This window comes from Eptatretus burgeri, chromosome 1 (genome assembly GCF_056783735.1).
Source record: "Eptatretus burgeri isolate ZD-2024b chromosome 1, Ebu_testis_v1, whole genome shotgun sequence".
NCBI classification, from domain to species: Eukaryota; Metazoa; Chordata; class Myxini; order Myxiniformes; family Myxinidae; genus Eptatretus; species Eptatretus burgeri.
This window is the reverse complement of record NC_140961.1, coordinates 111,085,678-111,106,960: the sequence shown is the minus strand read 5'-3', so window position 1 is coordinate 111,106,960 and position 21,283 is coordinate 111,085,678. Positions and strand designations below refer to the sequence as shown.

The 21,283-nt window shown below is 39.2% G+C and overlaps 1 protein-coding gene across 2 annotated transcripts in view; it reads right to left on the bottom strand.

Moving 5' to 3' along the window:
- Positions 1–21,283, bottom strand: part of LOC147035181 (tryptophan 5-hydroxylase 1-like) — a 157,156-nt gene that overhangs the window by 60,188 nt on the left and 75,685 nt on the right. For both annotated transcript variants that reach the window (XM_085894980.1, XM_085894990.1), the window contains exons 3-4: positions 20,926–21,017; positions 10,096–10,163 (exon numbers count right to left, since the gene is read on the bottom strand). In XM_085894980.1, coding sequence (XP_085751106.1) covers positions 10,096–10,163; positions 20,926–21,017 — 160 coding nt within the window. The remainder of the gene's footprint in view (positions 1–10,095; positions 10,164–20,925; positions 21,018–21,283) is intronic.

Genomic DNA, 21,283 nt, shown 5'->3' with positions numbered 1-21,283 from the left:
TGGGGTGTGAGATGGAATATAAAGAAGATTTCTGGAGTGAGTTAGATGAAGTGGTGGAGAGTGTATCCAAGGATGGAAGAGTGGTGATTGGAGCAGATTTCAATGGGCATGTTGGGGAAGGGAATAAAGAGGATGAGGAGGTGATGGGTAGGTACAGTCTCAACAAGAGAAACGTGGAAGGGCAAATGGTGGTAGAGTTTGCAAAAAGAATGGAAATGGCAGTGGTAAATACATATTTCAAGAAGAAGGAGGAACACAGGATAACATACAAGAGTGGAGGAAAGTGCACACAGGTGGATTACATCTTAAGCAGGAGATGCAACCTGAAAGAGATTAGTGACTGTAAGGTGGTGGCAGGGGAGAGTGTAGCTCGACAGCATCGATTGGTGGTCTGTAGGATGACTTTAGAGGTGAGGTTGAGGAAGAGATTGAGGGCTAAACCAAGGACCAGATGGTGGAAGCTGAAGGAGGAAGACTGTTGCGTGAAATTTAGGGAGGAGGTGAGACAGGCGTTGGATGGTGGTAAAGATGGGTAGGATGATTGGGCAACAACAGCAGAAGTTGTGAGGGAGATAGCTAGGAAGGTAGTTGGTGTGACATCTGGACAGAGGAAGGAAGATAAGGAGACTTGGTGGTGGAATGAGGAAGTACAGGAAAGGAAAAGGAAGAAGGGGTTGGCGAAAAAGAAGTGGGATAGTCAGAGAGATGAAGAAAGTAGGCAGGAGTACAAGGAGTGGCGGCGAAAGGCAAAAAGAGAGATGGCAAAGGCCAAGGAAAAGGCATATGACGAGTTGTATGAGAAGTTGGATACAAAAGAAGGAGAAAAGGATTTATACCGATTGGCAAAACAGAGGGACCGAGCTGGGAAGGATGTGCTGCAGGTTAGGGTGATAAAGGATGCAAATGGGAATGTGCTGACGAGCGAGGAGAGTGTGTTGAGAAGGTGGATGGAGTACTTTGAGGAGATGATGAATGAAGAAAATGAGAGAGAGAGAAGGTTGGAAGAGGTGGAGATAGTGAATCAGGAAGCGGGTGGATCAGTAAGGATGAAGTGAGGACTGCGATGAAGAAGAGGAAAAGTGGAAAGGTGGTTGGCCCAGATGGTATACCAGTGGAGGCATGGAAGTGCTGAGGAGAGATGGCAGAGGGGTTGTTAACCAGATTGTTTAATAAAGTCTTGGAAAGTGAGAGGATGCCGGAGGAGTGGAGATTAAGTGTACTGATTCCGATTTTCAAGAATAAGGGTGATGTGCAGAGCTGTGGAAATTACAGAGGGATAAAGTTGTTAAGCCACACCATGAAGTTGTGGGAAAGAGTAGTGGAAGCTCGGTTGAGAGGAAAGGTGACGATCTGTGAGCAGCAATATGGCTTTATGCCAGGAAAGAGCACCACTGATGCAATGTTTGCTTTGAGAATGTTGATGGAGAAGTATAGGGAAGGCCAGAAGGAGTTCATCGTGTGTTTGTGGATTTAGAGAAAGCTTATGATAGGGTGCCAAGAGAGGAGTTGTGGCATTGTATGAGGAAGTCGGGAGTGGTGGAGAAGTATGTGAGGATCTTGCAGGATATGTATGAGGACAGTGTGCAGTGGTGAGGTGTGCGGTAGGAATGACGGACCAGTTTAAGGTAAAAATGGGATTGCACCTAGGATCGACTCTGAGCCCTTTCCTGTTTACAATGGTGATGGACAGGTTGACGGATGAGATCAGACTGGAGTCCCCATGGACTATGATGTTCGCGGATGACATCATGGTCTGTAGGGAGAGTAGGGAGCAGGCTGAGGCGAGCCTCGAGAGGTGGAGGTACGCACTGGAGAGAAGGGGAATGATAGTCAGTCGGAGTAAAATGGAGTACATGTGCGTAAATGAGAGGGAGGGTGGTGGTCTGGTGCGGTTGCAAGGAGTTGAGGTGGGGAAGGTGGATGGGTTTAAATACTTGGGATCAACTGTCCAAAGTAACGGAGAGTGTGGGAGAAAGTGAAAAAGAGAGTGCAGGCAGGATGGAGTGGGTGGAGAAGAGTTGCAGGAGTGATTTGTGACAGAAGGGTAGCTGCAAGAGTGAAGGGGAAAGTATATAAGACGGTAGTGAGACCAGCTATGTTGTATGGTTTGGACGGGGTAGCACTAACAAAAAGACAGGAAGCGGAGCTGGAGGTGGCAGAGTTAAAGATGCTGCGATTCTCGCTGGGAGTGACGAGGATGGACAGGATAAGGAATGAGTATATTAGAGGGACAGCGCAGGTAGGACGGTTTGGAGACAAAGTGAGAGAGGCGAGATTGAGATGGTTTGGACATGTGCTCAGGAGGGAAGCGGAGTATATCGGGAGAAGGATGTTAAAGATGGAGCCGCCAGGCAGGAGGAGAAGAGGAAGGCCAAAGAAGAGGTTCATGGATATGGTGAGGGCGGACATGCGGGTGGTTGGAGTGTCAATGGAAGAAGTGGAGGATAGAGCAAAATGGAGACGGTTGATCTGCTGTGGCGACCCTTAACGGGAGCGAGCTGAAAGAAGAAGAAGAAGAAGATATATATATATATATATATATATATATATATATATATATATATATATATATATATATATATATATATATATATATATATATATATATATATATATATATATATATATATACCTTAATATCTCATCTTGTTTCACAACAACATATTTATATTTTTCAGTCGTGTGCTTCATATAATCCCCAAATTCCTTTTTACTGCATAATGTAGAAGAATTCTCTCCAAAAAATATTTATGTCTGTGGAATTTAACTTGAATAGAATAAAACTATTAGCATTGTTTCTTATTGAGCGACGAGGGAGTTGAAAGTATGATTGACAAAGATAAATACAATTACAAGAAGAACGTCTCCCTCTTGTGCAGTCGCTATCTATCCATTACCGTTTGGTTTCTCTCATTAACACAATCATTAAAAATAATGAGGTTCTTTTTTGATTTATCCAAATCTTGCGGTGAAGTTATATCATCCATATTATCACTAAGAATACAAGTTATAGGTTTGATTTCTTTTTACATTACTGTTTGTCACAAAATAGTTGTATTATATTTTCAATGTTCTACTCATTTAGTTTCCTTTGAAGTTTAAATAAACCGATGAAATCGTCTTTTTTAAGACCTGAATTAAAATCTTGTGAGAGTAGTTGATACTGAGGTTGAAAACTTGACTTTGTGAAAATTATTAAATTTTCATAATCTAAAAAGTTGGGAGTAAGGATCATCTTTAAAAGCAAGCAGGTTTTTCCACATCTGCTTGAACGAAATATGAGACATCTTTATGAATTCGCAAGATTTTTATGGTTGTTAAATATTATCTGATTTTTCCCAAATGGGAAAAAAAATCATTCATTTGTATGTTTTGAAAACAGGTTATCTCATTTTTTACAGGCTTCTTTTGAAACTCTATGTTTTATCCTATGTTCAGGTTTAATTTCAAGATAATCCATTATTTTATTTATATAATATCTTGTGTTGATATTTCCCTGAAAATGGCAATCGTGAATAACATATAACAACAATCCTTTGAACATTTCTCTAATATGTTCAGTTTCTTCTATTGTAAGGAAAGGTGTTTTATCACCCTTATACTTTACGGTCATTTCTCTAATCAATCTGGTAAAGTAATTCATTTTTGGTGTAAATCTCAAAGAATTATATTCCTTTTAAAATTTTTTATTACCATTAATTGGAAGGTAATCACAGAATATAAATTGTTTATAGGCTTTTGACTCTGTGTTTAATCCCTCTCTATCGCATGCAGGACAATTCTCAAATTTGTCATATGGAGAATCAGGGAATTCAAGAGGCTCAATATCTAGTATACTATTCATATTTATAAAGTAAAGCTTTACTTCAAACAAAATTCATCTTCGCTATCATCTCTGGTACTTTAATCAGTACTTTCATAATCATCTATAAAACTACTTTCATAACTATTGTTTGAACACAAACTCTCGGTATCATAACTATCGTTTGAACACAAACTCTCGGTATCATAACTATCGTTTTAACACAAACTCAAGGTATCATAACTATCATCACCCTCATAATTTTCAAAATCTTCACTTGAATAATGACTTTTTTAATTAGTAGAAAAAAAACATTACCATCTGTATCTATATACTTTTTTCATTAACAGATTCAACTACTGCATTTTTTATGTTAAAGGTAATTTTTAAATGCTCCGTAAATACCACTGAACGAAATGTCATTTCACCTGATATATTAACATCTTTATTTCATCAAGATTTACATATTTGGGGTTGTTGAAAAAAATACAAATTTCTCCATACATATTGCTGATGGTCTTATCTTTTCTTTCTACAGCTTCATGCATAAGGTTTTTCTTTTTTGATACTTTTTCTTGTTTCATTGCTTTTTCTCGTTTTGAATATATTGCCAGAAGGAGAGGAGAAACTTTTGTTTGATCTACTTTTATTTATGTTCTTCCAGATATACTAAAAGCCCTTCCACTGAAGGAAATTGAAGAACTCACATTATTCACCATCATTGTTTTTATCTAATAGTTATATTTATCTTTATTCAATTTTACATCCTTGACATATTTCTCAGTATCTTTTACAAATGTAGAGATTGCTTGAAACTTGTCTTTTGTGTCTTGATGCATTGTATTTATTAAGTGAAAAAAGTTGGTGGATAAAATGGTTTTAAGCACAGATTTACCTACGAATTAAACAGAATTTTCATCAAGAAATTTTTATTTTAAGCAAAGTTTTTCTCCATAAATATGGTGAATACAACATACTGCAACATTTGTAGTCATGGTTAAACAAAGTATTGAAACAGTAACTAAAAACACATTCAGTGAAATGAAAAGTTTAAAGTTTTATATAGGAGTAAAATTGAATATTGGAAGAGAGGGTGATGAGGAAACTCTCTATATGAGGACAAACCCTCACTTTATCACATCATTTCAAGATTTTGTAAGATGTGATGTTTACGATGAACTCCAGAGACAAGAACAAGAAATTGATAACACTGTAGTCGGGAGTGGATTTGATATTACAAAAATAATCTTTTTAGATATACACATCTTAAAATCAGATCCTCTTAAAGCTTCTTCTTATTATTGATTTGCCAAGAGATAAAACTTAAGAAAGCGGTTGTTAATATTCAAAACAAAGATAATAAATGTTTTCTATGGTCTGTTCTTGCTCACTTACATCCTCCACAATGGAAACCTGAAAGGGTTGAACATGATAAGAAATACGAGAATACATTAAATGTTAAAGATTTAAAGTTTCCAATGTCATTGAGAGATATTCCTAAATTTGAGAAAATGAATAATCTATCTGTTAATGTGTATGGATTAATGGATGCAAACAAAGTTCAGATATTAAAATTTTAAAATAACGATAAAAATGATGAAACACACATTGACCTTCTATGTTATAGTTCAGGGAAAAATTCACATTATGCTTTTTTCAAAAATTTATCAAGAATAATCACCTCACAAGTATTCAATAGAACAAATAAAACGTATCCCTATAAGAGATGTCTCAACTTCTTTCATACGAAAGAACGATTAAATCAACATTCAAAATACTGGAGTAATCATAAGTCAACCGTAATTAATATACCAAAAGTAAGAAAGAAGATATTATTCAAAGATTTTCACAAATCTAACAAACATTCATTTATGATATATGCTGATTTTGAAAATATCCTTGAAAAGATAGATAATGTTTCTCAAAATCCAAATAAATCATACACAAATAAATATCAAAAGCATACTCCTTGTGGTTTCTGTTATTTTATCAACTCATCTGTTGGTGATAAATACAAGTTAGAACTTTATAGAGGAGAACATGCCTCAGAGGAGTTTGTAAGACTATTGGAAAAAGACTGTATAAGACTAAGAGAAATAATGGTTAAAACCTGAAAACCAATATCATTAACAAGGGGAGAGAAAAAGGAATTTCAGAAGAACAGTATGTCATATCTATCAGGAGAAAATTGAAGGAGAGGTCAAAGTTAGGCATCATTGTCATCTTACTGGTAAATATCGAGGTCTAGCTCATTCCCGTTGTAATCTTACTTACAAGCCCCCAAACTTTATTCCTGTCTTTCTTCACAACAACACTCACTATGACACATATCTATTTATAAATGAAATTTCAAAGACATCTGGAGATATTTCTGCCATTCCTTACACCGATCAAAAATACATCTCATTCACAAAAACAATTCATACATCCCCCATAACCCATATCAGATTTCTTGACACATTCAAGTTTATGGCAAGTCCATTATCTAACTTAGCATCAAGTATTAAAAGCTTTCCGAATCTTAAATCGCTTTTCTCAAATCAAGAAGACATTGTATTGATCTCTTATCACAAAAGGGAATATATCCATATGACTATATGGATTCATTTGAGAGGTTTAAAGAAACACAACTTTCTTCAATGGAATGTTTCTATAGCAAGTTGAATAAAACTCATATTTCCGATAGAGATTATATATAAGCTAAAAAGGTTTGAGAGAAGTTTCAGGTAAAGAATCTTGGAGAATATCACAATTTGTATCTTAAAACTGACGTATTATTATTGGCTGACGTTTTTGAGACTTTTAGAACAGTCTATCATAACAAAAATTATTGTGGATGAGACCTCGCTCATTATTACACAGCCCTGGGTTTGGCTTGGAGTGCTATGTTATAAACGACAAAACAGGATTTGGAATTAATCCGTGATATAGATATGCTTTTAATGATAGAGAAGGCTAAAAGAGGAGGAATATCTTAAGTCTGTTCCAAGAGATATGCTAAAGTGAATCACAAATATCTTCCTGATTATCTATCTATAATTTCAGCAATCACTGTGTGTGTGCATGTGTGTCTGTGACCGCTGTTTCTCGACAACCACTGGTCCGATGTAATTGAAACTTGCCAGCTATATTGCTGGGGTCTGAGTATGTGCCTTTTCAAGGTTTGATATTAATCCGACAAGTGTTTCCCAAGTTATGGCCATTTATTTACCAAACCAATGACAAGACACGTTGCTGCGTAGACGTGGCTGCGTAGGCCGGTGCGCGGCCGGCCAACGATGATGTCACAGGCCATGCCGGTTACGATGGGGAAAGTCGCCTTGGTTCCCATGGCGTAGGAGTGGCAATGGTCAATGGCAGCAAATGTCATGGCAAGCAAAGACAGGGAGGTAAAGTTGATTTTAATTTGGATTTTAATTAACTCTGTGTGTGGAAGTATCACAGCAGTTGTTACTTCAATGCAAGCGATAATTCGTGGAATTCATGCGAACATTCCGTACGGGCACGCACCACTTCCGGATAGTGATGACTTATGTATTCTAATAATTTCTCGATTTCTTATGCACATTTATAGATAAACACAATGCCCCAATCCAGTCGTCGTTTACGAGAGCGAAGGAATGGACTGTGTATTTGTTTGAAAGTTTTGTTTTTTTCTTTTGGTTTGCACGTACAGCCACGCACGTATGGGCATGCACGTACGGCAATGCATGTACGGGTGCGCACGTATGGCCACGCACGTACGGGCACGCATGTATGGGCACGTGAGAGCGAAGTAATGGCTTGTGTGGTTGTTGTTTCTGTCTCGCGGTTTGAAAGTTTTTTGTTTTTTTTTGCACATATGGCCACGCACGTACGGGCATGTCCTAGTAATAAGAATGACAACTCTTTCCTGATGTATTATGATGCTAATAATTTGTATGGGTGGGTTATGTCTCAATATTTACCTTATGGAAAACTTAAATAGGTTAAAGAAAATCATTATGAAAAAGTTTTACAAGACATTGTCTCCTCTCAAAAAGAATTGGATGAAGCTGAAGTTAGATATTATTTTGAGGTTGATTTAAAATATCCAGACCTCCCCTTCATAACAAACATAAAGACCTATCCTATGCCCCTGATAAAGAAAGTCCAAGAAAAGAATGGTTCAGTGATTACCAACACTCATTTAATATAAAAGGTAAATCCACTGAAAAACTACTTACTACATTAAATGATAAATAATGTTATGTTTTGCATCAAAGGAACTTGAAACAATATTTATCTGCTGGGTTGAGAGTGAGGAAAATTCATAGGATTTTAGAATTTAAACAAAGTCATTGGTTAAAGAAGTATCTTGATTTTAATACAAAAAGGAGAACAGAAGCAAAAATACATTTTGAGAAGGACTTAAATAAATTAATGAATAATGCTGTATTTGGAAAGACTATGGAAAATGTTAGGAATAGGCAAAACATCAGACTTGCTACATCTTGGAAACAGGCTTCAAAGTTAATTAATGAACGAAGTTTTGAGTGAGTGGAGGTGTTTTCAGAGAACTTTTGTGCTATTCAATTGAAAAAAGAGAGTATTGAAATGGATAAACCTATTTATATCGGAACATCAATTCTTGACTTGTCAAAGTCGTTCATGTATGACTATTACGATAATAATTTAAAACCAAAGTATTCGGATAATGTATCATTGTTATATATGGATACAGAGAGTTTCATATTAGAAATTAAGGCAAGTGATGTATATGAGGATATGATTGATAATATTGATAGATATGATACAAGTAATTATAAGTCAGGTAATGTGTTGTTTTCATCAAAGAATAAAAAGGTTATTGGTAAGTTTAAAGATGAATTGGGTGGGAAGGTAATGAGTGAATTTAAAGGATTGAGATCATTGTCATGCTTTTAAGTATATTGATAATAATAATATTAAAAGGTGTGATAAGAAGCGAAAGGGAATAAAGAAAAATATACTCTGGGAAACAATAAAGTTTAAACTCTATTACAACTGTTTAACTTTAAAGAGGGAAGAGTATAGAAAAATGAATACAATAAGAAGTTATAAACATCAATGAGACACAGAAGAGGGAAATAAGAAAGCATTAATAGCTTTTGATGGTAAAAGATATATTTTAGAGAATGGAATCAATAGTCTCCCTTATGGTTATAAGTATTAGGTTCATAGAACCGCAATCATAGCTTTTAAGGTTGAGGTTAGGATAAGTAGGCCTATATATGTTAAGATATTTGGTTGGGGATTTTAATGGGCTACCGCCATCTTTTACTGATTTATAAATGATAGAACCAAGCAATAACCAAACCAAAGAGTGGAGATGTAATCAGCCTTGGTATTTAAATGGGAAACATAATTAATGTGAGAAATATCAAATAAGTCTTGTTGAAGAAATAACCGGGGTAAAAGTAGATAAAACAAATAAGCGGATAAATTGAATGACAAATAAGTAGGAGGATGTAAAGAAAAAAAATGAATATTCTTGAATGGACTGAAAACTTTGATGGTTATCAATTGAGTAATAGAAAAACAATGTACTACAATCTAAAAATGATATGTGGCTCAGGAGGTGGTCAAATAAGAGCATTGAGAGAAGTTTCTCATATCATTTCTGCTCAACAAAGACATTTAAACCAAGAACCAGGTTCCAAGTTATTCTTTGTGAATATACTCGATGGAAATGAATGTTATATGAAAATTAAGTTATTCCCCAAAGTATCACATGGACAAATATTCGTTGGTTCACTCTTTGAGTTTAATGAAAATATGAAAGGACTGTGATTATGTTGGGGGGTGAGGGAAGAAGTGTTTTAATCAGTAAGTCTCAATTTTTCATTTGCTTGCATGGGAGGGGGAGGAAGTGAGTCTCCTATTTTGAGCTTTTGGGGCTTGGGACAGATAGTTTTTCCCTTTTCCCCCATTCATTTGAATGTGTGTCCCAGAAGCAACATTTTCCATGTACTCACGATACAGCTTGAGATACCTTTCAGAATGTAAATATAAGCAATTTCATGAGCAGTATACATATATTCCATCACTGAAATGCCATCATGTTCAAGCAAATAATTCAGCACTTCAACTTTATGATTCAGCCTGTAATTCAATGAGCCATGACGTACAATAATGGAACAACGCACTTGTGCCCTTTGAAAACATCTCAAATCGGAAAGTTTACCTGGGATTTTAGGTTAAATGTGGACTGGAGTTTTCAGGTTAGATTTCAGATTTCAGGTTAGTTTACATGGGACCTGCGATTTCAGGTTAATGTTCTTAATTGTACTCACTAATTGTGTGCTTCAGCCACCTTTGCAAAGTACTCTGTCCTCCTGAGGCAACAGCTTCTTATGTTACACTGTAAATACAAAGCACACGGAACAGCCCTGTGTCACACAAGTAAGTGAACAGAGGTATGCTATTATTGTCTGCTCTCTATTCAATCAGCATGCCCCTCTACTGGAAATGGAACAGGCAGTACCATGGATCATGCAAGACTTCACTTGATGGTGTTCACAACATGTAATGACAGTTGTGAGTTATTGTCTGCAGTTTGAATATGCCACATCACCTTTGATTTTCTAATTAGATTTCCAGTTCATATTTTACTACGAGCAGGGTTACCCGGCATTGACTGCTACTGTTCTATTCCTGTTAGCATTTTGAAGAAATCAGATTTTTTTTGTTGTTGTTGGGGCCTAAAACACTTCCTCACACTCATTAAGGAATAGTGTCAGGTGTCATTTAATATTACTTTTCACATAGCGACAAAGGCTAAGGCAATATAGAGCAATTAAAAAATATATACAACTTTTTTTTTTTTCAAAATTTTCAAAGATGATCGATAGATAATGAAGCACCAAAGCTATTGAACCTAAAGACCACTTTTCACCATTCCTTGAAATAACATGTAGATAGCTATAATTTGCATTAGGAGAGATCAGTGTATTTTTACACTCTTACACCAATCTATCTCTGTCTCTGTATCTCTCACCCCCTGGTGGCCAGTTGTTCTGTATGTATGTGTCATGGCAGTGTGTTGGTGTGTGTGTTAACCCTGTGTTGCCCCTTTTGCTCTCTTGTCTCCCCATACACTGCTGTGCAGTGTTTTTGCTGCTTCCCTACCCCCCTAATGCTCCTATTGTGCCCCCATTCCCCCCATATCCCGAGTTAGAGAGAGGGAGAGAAGAGCACTTATGGTGGTATTCGGTACGTTCTTTCTGATTTGGGTGGTGGCCATACCGATATACTGTTGTGTATAATTAGTTTATCGCGTTTATTTATTTATTTATTTTGTACTAATTATACCTTTTCCTTTCGTTTAAATTGTTTTCGTTTTCGAGCGAACCGTTGAATTTTGGATGGTGTTCGCCGATTTATTTTTATACATCCGACCATTGAAGAGTCATGGCGGGTGAAAGTTTGCGGTATGCTTCGTTTGAGGCGCTAACCCGGGAACACAGGATCGTTTGCGTTCCTCCGTCGGAGATCGACATGGAGAAGTTAATTGTCGGTGTCGGTGAGATCATCGGGATTGAAAATGTTAACGCGGTTTCCCGTTTGAACAAAAAAATTGTTTTTTTGTTTCTGAAGTCCTGATGGTTGCTCAAGTCGTTGAGCACGGACTTTTCTTTGATCCCGATATTTATGTTCCATTTAACTCTTTGGATACTCCCACAAAAAACGTTGTGATCTCAAATTTACCACCTTTCGTTAATAGCGATCAAGTTGTAACCCAACCCAATAGACACGGTATGGTTGTATCCCCATTAAGGATGATTCGGTTTTGTAGTCAGAATTATAAATTTAAGACATCATGTCGTATCTTCGGTTTGTATACATGATATTGCCACCAGGTGTTTCAGGGTTCCAGGCAATTCCTTCCCTTTAAAATCGAGGGACATACTTATAGGGGATATGCCAATACAGAAACCTTTGTGTGTTATGGTTGTGGTCAATTCTGCCATGTTAAAAGATCATGCCTCAAAGATAAGCTGAATAAACCTGTTCATGAATGCTCCTTGTCCTAACAAGTCCCCGTCCTCGATAATGCTCCCATTACAGAAGCAGAAGCTTCCTATGAAGCACCTGCTCCTGCTCCTCTAAATAAAAGCACCAAAATATCTTTTTCCCCTTCTCAAAACACTGCTGAATCCAGATCGAAAATCCTCGCTGCTTCAGTGGCTCCTCGCTATTTTGCACAGGTAATCATGGGGACTCGCCCACAGCACAGGCCCCATGTGCTTACGTTTCACAAGATGGTTCCTCTTTTGAGTCACCTGGTACCTCTAAAATGTAATGCAACGATGTTAATGTTACTCCCTCAACCCAACTCTTTCTTCCCTTCCTCCTCCTTCTTCCATTTGCTCTTGTCTCCCTCCCCCTTACCTTGCCCCTCCTGCTTCTTCTTCCTTCCCTGCTCTTCCACCCCCTCCTCCTCCTCCACCCAACCCTTCCCTCCTTCTCCACCCTCCCCCTCCCTCCCTGGTTTGCAACTTCCAACTTATGACCAGTGCCCCCCAGACTAGACTTACCCTCCCATACTCTCTGAGCCATCTCAACCTTGCAGTAATTCTGCTAAAGATAACAACATCACTATCATTATAGCTAACGACACATCTCAGGATGTAACCACTGAGAGTGTCCCTCCTGCATCTTTGGTCCCCTTCCTGAATCAACCATGGATCTTGAGCAAATGGGCGAAGGCCCTGAGGAAAATGAGGACTATGGTTCAGATGGTTGCTCCTCTCTCACGTTGAGTGCTTTTGGTGAGGAGTTCCTCCAGATAGTAGTCTTGATAGTGCAATTTCTATTTCCGATATCGCAGATTTACAAAAAAACTACTCGTAAGAAGTAAGTGAACCAAATTTTTAGATCCTCGTGGAGGATCTCTAAGTCTTACTCACGTTGTTGTTCTTCATCTTCTTCTTGTGGACTTTTTTGTTTCACAGCCTACAGTTTTCATTGAAACTTCCTGAAACTTGGCATATATATGTAAAAATACCCTGTGCAGAAAGTAACCATCTCCAATTTTGAAAACTCCTCCAAGAAAAAAAGTTATGACGCCAAAATATCTCTGCAAATGGAAATCACCTAAAAATTATCTCAAACTAGGCAAGCTTTTTAAATTCTGTTTGCGTGAATCGAACAGGGCATTAGCAGAGATTAATTACCGCACATAAGATACATCACTATGTCATCTCAATTTTTATGACGTCATTCCTATTTTTTGACATTTTTTGTTTCACAACCCAGAGTTTTTATCGGATCTTCGTGAAACTTGCCATGTATATGCAGAAAGCCCACGCGCAGGCAGGAACCATCTCCGGTTTTGGAAATTTTTCCTAGAAAAAAGGTTGACGTCATAATATCGCCGCTAATGGAAATCACCTACTATGCCGTTATCTCCAAAACTAGGAAAGCTGTTTGAATTTTGTTTGCGGGAATTAAGCCGGGCATTAGCACAGATAATTATTTATCGCAAACCTGATACATCACAATGACGTCATATTCGTTTTTATGATCATTAAGAGGACAAGGATCTTAGCTCATTTGAGCTTGTTTTCCCCCAACTTGTGTGCATTTGTCCAGAAAGTGCGAATCATTGTTCCATCCATCCATCCATTGGGACCATACTCTGTGCAGAGCGTTAGTGCTTCCTAAGCAGTCTCCTTGCCTATTGGGTACAATTCTGGACAGGTCGCCACTCCGACACAGGATACCAGCAAGCTGGTGAAGGCGAAGATACCACTCATTTTGCCGACCTCGGAAAGATGACAGGCAGAGTCAACCCCACCTGGTTTTAATTTAACAGCGAAGGGAGATTTGAACTCGGGATCCTAAGATCCCAAGCCCACCACCCTAACCATTAAGCCCACATCAGGCATAAATCATCATTAAGAATCTCGAAGCTGCTGCCATTTCTCGTGCCTCTTGCAAGAGATTGAAAAATTACATTCTTAAACAAGGAAGCTCTTGAATACATAAACATTCCTTGGCCCCTCCCCCCCTTTTTATCATGATCATAACAAGTTTAAATATAAACGGAGTGCATAATCCCTTACGTAAAGTCCAAACGATGCAGTTAATTAACAATGTAAAGGTAGATATTCTTCTTTTCCAAGAAACTAGTGCGACTGTGAGTTGCATGGCAGACTGGAGGTTGAAGTTGAAAGGCACTTGTTGTTTTTTTAGTAGCACGGCCTCCGTGAGTGCCGGTATTGCTTTTTATATTTCTGCACGTCTTCCCATCTCCTCTCTTCTTTTTAAAGAAATTGTACCTGGATAGATAAGTTTAAGATAATGAAAGGTAGAGATAAAATAAGTGCAGATGAATTATTCAGCAGAATAGACAGTGATAGAACCAGGGGCCATAGCCTGAGAGTGAAGAAGAGGAGAGTTAAGCCCGTAGCAAGGCAGGGGACTTTCACTCAGGTCGTAGTTAATGTATGGAATGGCCTCCCTGGAAATGTGGTGGCAGCAGAAACAGTAGATAAATTTAAATTGGAATTAGATATGTACCTGGAAGTTATGGAGATTGAGGGGTATTGGGATGTTGATAAGACTTTGAGGTAGGTTGAGTATTGATGGGGGGATTGTGTACATGTGTAAGGAGTGCTGTTGGTGGGGGTCTTGTCAAGGGGGGTTGTGTGGTTGATGTTGTGTTACTTTATCCAAGCTCATGCCCCCCTCTCCGAGAGGAAGAAAAGGAAGAAATAATAAACCAAAAGACAGACAAACAAACAAAAATTTTTATTTCATTCATTAAAAGCATTTTTTGCATTTTCTTCCTTGGATCTTGTGTAGATGGGTTGGTTTGGTGCTCCCCAGGCATGATGGGCTGAATGGCCTCCGCCTGTGTTGGATTTCCTTGTTATCCTGGATATTTAGCTGCAATTGATTTTGTATATAACCATCAGTGGATATTAATTGTCAATGTTTATGCTTCGAGTGACAGCACAGTCAGGACAGCCTTCTTCACTGAATCATTCACTTTCCTTAATCATCTCACCCCCGATACCCTATTGTGTTTAGGCAGTGATTTTAATTGTACCTTAGACCCAGTCAGAGATCAGAACAGCCCTGAACCTCATCCAGCTAGTGCTTGGCCCTTGTCCACACTTTTGTTACAATCTGATCTTGGTGATGTTTGGCGACTACAGCATAGTTTGGTGACTACAACTTACTTGGTGTCGTTGCTTGTTGAATAACTTGTCGCTTACAAGGTTTGATAAATTTTACATCAGACTCTCTTTTTTAAACCGTGTAAGTTTTACTGACATCACACCCTCTGGTTTTTCTGATCATTTTATAATTAAAATGCGTCTTTTTTTTCGTAGTCATCAGAGGAATACTTCTCATTGGTCTTTTAACACCTCTCTTTTAAATGTTTCCTTTTTTAAATCATCTTTTAAAAAAATTTGGCTTCGAATTCTAGAATCACGGAACGATTTTACAAATATTTGTCAATGGTGGGATTATATAAAAGCACAAATCCGAGTCTTCTGTTAGCAATATAGGAATAACTTCACTAATGTAAAGCAAGCTAGGATAAGTATTTTAAGGAAAGAAATCCTCTTTTTACAAGATAGCATGATTAATATTGATAAGGATTACGATGCCAGTGGCTTTATGAGAAACAAGCCCCATTAAATTGTTAAATTAAAGAAGATGCTCTCGGTGTGCGAACCCGACTTAGAGTTTAAGGCCTGTCGACTTCAGAAACTTTCTGCAAAGACTTTTTTAACTTTGAAAAAAACACAAAGACTAATTGTTTTCTGTTAAGCTTACGTTCAAGTGATGGACAAGTTATTGAAGACAATGCTCAGTTGAAGTGTTTTATTCGGGACTTTTTATCCCCCACCGTGTGGCGGAAGGGGGATATTGTTGTCACCTGGGTCGTCTGGCTCTCCGTCCGGCTGTCCGTCCGTCCGGGCGTCAACATTTAGAGCTGTGAGTACGATAACTCATAAACTGTTCGCCATATCGATTTGAAATTTGGGTTACACATGTACCACCTGAAAAGGAAGAACCCCATTGATTTTGAGCGTGGCCTGATCCAAGATGGCCGGCTGGGGCGGCCATCTTGAAAAAAATGTTTTTTCGCCATATCGATTTGAAATTTGGGTCATGCATGTACCACCTGAAAAGGAAGAACCCTATTGATTTTGGGCGTGGCCAGATCCAAGATGGCCGACTGGGGCGGCCATCTTGAAAAAAATGTTTTTTGTAATAAATGGAAAACCACTTATCTGATTTCAATTATTTTTGGTTACTACGTTCCTCACCCCTGGGGAACTTTTTCGAGATGATGACCAAATGGTGTCTTGTTTCCAATTCACCTCCCTCATTATCTGGAATATGTATGACCTTTTTCATTCAATGGCAGGGGATTCCCCGTCCTTGATGGTATATTTAAAGAATGTTTTCACCACAAAGAAAAGTAATGAACGAGCAATGTTTGATTTTACCCAAAATCTACCACAATTGGAAGAATCACAACAACACTCTTTAGAACAAGATTTTACTGTAGATGAACTTTTAATAGCTCTTAATGGCCTTCATGATCATAAAGCACCTGGCTTTGATGGTTTACCTGTTGAGTTTTATTTCACATTCTGGGATTTGCTTGGACCAACACTTTTAGATGTTTTAAAGTTTAGTTTACAAGAAGGTTTGTTACCTCTAAGTTGTCACCGTGCAGTCGTGTGCCTTATCCCGAAGAAAGTAGATCTCAAGACTTTGCAGAATTGGCGGCCTATTTCTCTGCTTTGTGCGGATTAGAAAATCTTTTCCAGGGCCCTTGTAAATCGTATAAAGCCTTTTCCTAGCTTTTTAATACATTTTGATCAATTCCAAACCGGTCTCTTCATAATAACATTTTTTTTTAATTCGGGACTTGTGAGATGTCTGTGCTTCTCAAAAACAGAATGCTGGCTTGTTTTTACTTGACAAAAAGAAAGCTTTTGATACTATTATTCATTAATATGTATTCCATACATTAAAACAGTTTGGTTTTGGGGCAACCTTTATTTTCCATGTCTAATTGTTGTGCAATCTTGTTTTTAGCATCATCAAAGATAGCAATAGCTTTTGTGCACCACTGATGGGTTTTTTTATTTTTGTATACCTTGTTGAGGCTCATATGAGAGCTAACACACAATGCACAGCAAGGGGGGCATGAGACAAGAGGGGTGTGGGAAGGACAAAACAGTGCCGAACAGAGACATTTGATCTGTGGAAACAAGAATGATGTGGCGGAGAACATGGGGTATACAAGATGGACACTACATGGACTTTCAAGAAGGAAAGCAGCGAATTTGAAGGAGATGGGATGAGGGTGGATTAACTGGGGTAGAAAAGATCGAGGCTTGGATGAGGGAAGATAAGAGGTGGTGGTGAACAGCTGTTTTGAAGGCCTGGAGGGATGAATGGGATTGAACAGAGTGAAGGAGTTTATTCCAAAGGTGGGAAAAAAGAGGATTGAAAGAGTGAAGATGAGGAGTGATTCGTGATTTTGGTAGTTTTACCAGAATGGGGTTGTTGGCAGACCTTGAGCGCCCTGCAGAAATATGGTGGATTAACGGGGGTATAAAAGATTGAGGATTGGATGAAGGAAGATAAGAGGTGGTGGTGAACAGCTGTTTTGAAGGTCTGGAGGGAAGAATGGGAAAGAATAGAGTGAGGGAGTTTATTCCAAAGGCGGGGAAAAAGAGGAATGAAAGAGTGAAGATGAGGAGTGATTCATGATTTTGGTAGTTTTCCCAGAAGAGGGTTGTTGGCGGACCTTGAGCACCCTGCGGAAATATGGTGGAGCCAAATCGCAGACAGAGCAAGGGGTGCAAGGCTGGAGAGGAGACGGTCGAAGATAGAAAGACCACCAACCTGCCTGCAATGAGACAGTGATAGGCCCAAAGACTCAGCCTCATCGTGGGAGATACCAATGATCTGAAATGCCTTGGTTTCCACAGTGTGAACCTGAGAAAGGTGAGATGCAGGAACACCAGCCCAGAGCGGAGAGCAGTACTCCATCAGGCTGTGGACAAAAGCTTTGTTTGTGGTCAGGAGCTCAGGTGGGCCAAGGAAGGACTTTGCACGATGGAGGATTCCCAGTTAGCGACTGCCTTTGGAGGCCAGGATGGAAATGAAGCTATCCCAGGAAAGACCATGGCAGATATTGAGACCCAGAAGCTTGAAAGAAAGGTCTTCTTCCAGAGGATTGTTGAAAAAGTAGATGGGGGGGGGTTCCAAGTGGTCCTTTTGGAGAGACATAGTGAGAGTGTGAGATTTGTCCGGACTGAAAGACATGTTCCGTGTGTTAGACCAGTTTGTGATTTGACCCAGATCTGCAGAGAGCGAGGAAGCTGCTACTTTGCTTGTCGGTCTGAGGGATGGCAGATGGTACGGCAGAGGGTGGAGTCATCAGTAAAGAGATAAAGAGGATTTTCCAGAGAGTCAGGGAGATCATTGATGAAAACCAGAAAAAGAACAGTGTCCAGAACACTGCCTTGAGGAACTCCAGCCTGGACAGGATGAGGGGATGAGAGAACTCCATTTAGGACCACACGTTGGCTGCGACAGGAGAGGAAGTCAGCAAGTCATGAGTGGAGATGGCCTTGGATACCATAGGGAGAGAGTTTGGTGAGCAGAGCAGGGTGCCAGACCGTGTGAAAAGCACGCGATAGTTCTTGGGATATGGCTCTGATTTAATGTCTAGTATTGAGTACCTCTATCCATTGCTGGGAGAGCAGAAGCAGCATATCCAGTGTCGAGTGACCCACTCTGAAGCCAAATTGATGATCGGAAATCAAGCCATTGAAGAAGTTAAAAGAGGATTTCATCAAGGGTGTCCTTTATCAGGCATTCTCTACTCTCTCTCTGCATTGAACCCCTACTAATTTGCCTTCGTGCTAGTTTACCAGGGTTTCTCATGATGCCAATTGAAAGACCAATTGTCATCTCAGCATCTGCTGATGATGTGTGTGTTGTGGTGCATAATGGTGATGATGTCACCATGTTACTAAATTACTTGGAAAAATTCTCGTCAGCATGCACAACTGTAATAAATTGGAAAAAATGTAAAGCTCTATGGATTGGCCATACCCCGGCTGCTGGTTTTCCTCATCTTCCCAGAGACTTGCAGTGGGAGAACGAAGGCATCCATTATCGAGGTGTGTAAATTGGCACTCCAACTTTTATGGCTAAGAACTGGTTAAATATAGTTAACAAAATTGATAATAAACTTGAGAAGCGGAGAGGAATAATACCTACTTTGTCATACAGAGGTTGTGCCATGATGCCTGATGTTGGCTTAATGGTTAGGGTGGTGGGCTTGGGATCCTAGAATCCTGAGTTCAAATCCCACTCGGCTGTTGAATTCATACCAGGTGGGGTTGACTGCCTGTCATCCTTTTGAGGTTGGCAAAATGAGTGTCAGTATGTTGGTATTGAGTGGTGACCTGTCTAGGATTGTGCCCAATATCCAACGAGACTGCTTCGGCAGCGCCAATGCTCTGCACAGAGTATGGTCCTGATGGATGGATGGTTGTGCCTGAGTGATCAATAATCTGTTGGCTTCCTTGTCGCACAAAATGATCCCCTTGCACCCTCCTGAAGCACTGTTGCTGACAATTGAAAAACATCTGCTTGTTTTTTTTCTGGGGTGGCAAACATTGGTTCAAGCCTGAAGTCCTTTACCTTCCATTGGCAGACGGTTGCCATGGTCTCCTAGACATTGTCAGCCAACTAATGGCCTTTTTGAATCACCACTGTCCATCGCTTTCTTTTTGCCACATCACTGTCATGACTCCCGACAGCCAACTATTTGCTGAAAATGGCTGGCATGCTTGATTTCAATCAGGAACTTTTTCTCATGGACCTGCAACATGTGGACATCTCTCCATTGCCTTTGTTCCACCAAGACCTGTTGCAAGCCTGGCAGCCTCGTTTAGTGCACCGAGATGTGGCTCACTACAACATGAACAACTTTCTCGACGAGCCTATCTTCTACAATGCACTTTTTCCTAAAATACCTCGATCATGTGCTTACGTACAATGCTCCATAAGCCCTGGTGTATGTGTCATACGAGATCTGTGGAACAAGAACAAAACATGGCACTCAGTGGGGCACATTGCGACTCCTGTTGGAATGTGCTGTTTAAGAACTATTTCCCAGCTTATGCAGGAGGTTCTGCATACCTCTAGATGTTTGGGACCCCATTTTAATGCCAATAACGCCATCCCTGCAATCCACGTTCCCTTCTTTCCGCAGTTACGCATAACATCACATGTATTAACCGAAACTGTGATCTTGTCTTCCCCTCCACTTTCTAGTTTTGCTAAAAAGTACCTGCACTATCTTTGTGTGACTATACAGCGTCCTTGTGTGTGCAAATATTGATTTGGATCCCGATGGAAGGGGATGTTGCCTCTGGGGTCCCCCCCCCCCACCATGTGCCCACAACGGGCCCTCATGTATGTCCTGCCAATTGTGAAATGGACTGGTGATATCTCTTGGAGAATTGTACATTTGATTTTACCTACAAATGTTTTATTACACCATTTTAATGTTTTAAATTCCATTCCGTGCCCCTTTTGTACGGCCTCTGAATATTTACGTCATGCCTATGTTGACTGTGCCAGACTGACCCCACTTTTCACTTTATTATCGCAATTGTGCTGTCACATGAAAAATTTGTTTTCTTTGTCTACTTTTATTTTCACATTGCCGTTAAATTCCAAAAATCATGTTGAATCTGCTCTTGGCAATTTTGTAATAGCCTAAGGGAATGTAGCAATTTATAATACAATGAAAGCTAAACTTCTTGCAAACCCTGATGCTGATTACAATGTTGTAACAATTTTTAAGGCCCTTGCCATGCCCAGACTACATGCAGAATTTCATTTTCATCAAAATATAAATAATCTAGAACTGTTTAAGCAGAAACGGTGTTACAGGAACACATTGCGTAAAGTAGACCATAATGACCTCATTCTTTCATTTCAACTGTGTACTTTGACCTTTTTATTATGACTTGTTTTGAATGTTATGTGTAACTGTTTTTTCAAAGCTTGTATAAATAATGGTATACAAAAGTCAACTCTCTCTCATACAAACTCACAGTAGGCTGATCAAGAACTCTGTCTCTGAGGAGGACATCCAAATCCGTTATCTTCATGGGGAAGCACGCCGGTGGACAGTCCACACTGCAATCTGCGGCACATTGCACATAGTTCATTCAGCATGACACTGTAGGTTGACATTGGAGGATCAGAGGATAATCCCATTGGGAGTTAGCTCCTCTGCATGGCTGTTTTACTGATCTGCACTTGCATCAAGACATATGATTGGGGGTTAAAAGAATGTTTTGGGGTTTCTTTTTTACTCTCTCAGTCCTGGAATCAAATATCTTGCTTGAGCTTGCTTTTCTTAGAGGCAGCAATCTCAGGTCTGAGAGATTGCACAGAAAAGAGCTTATG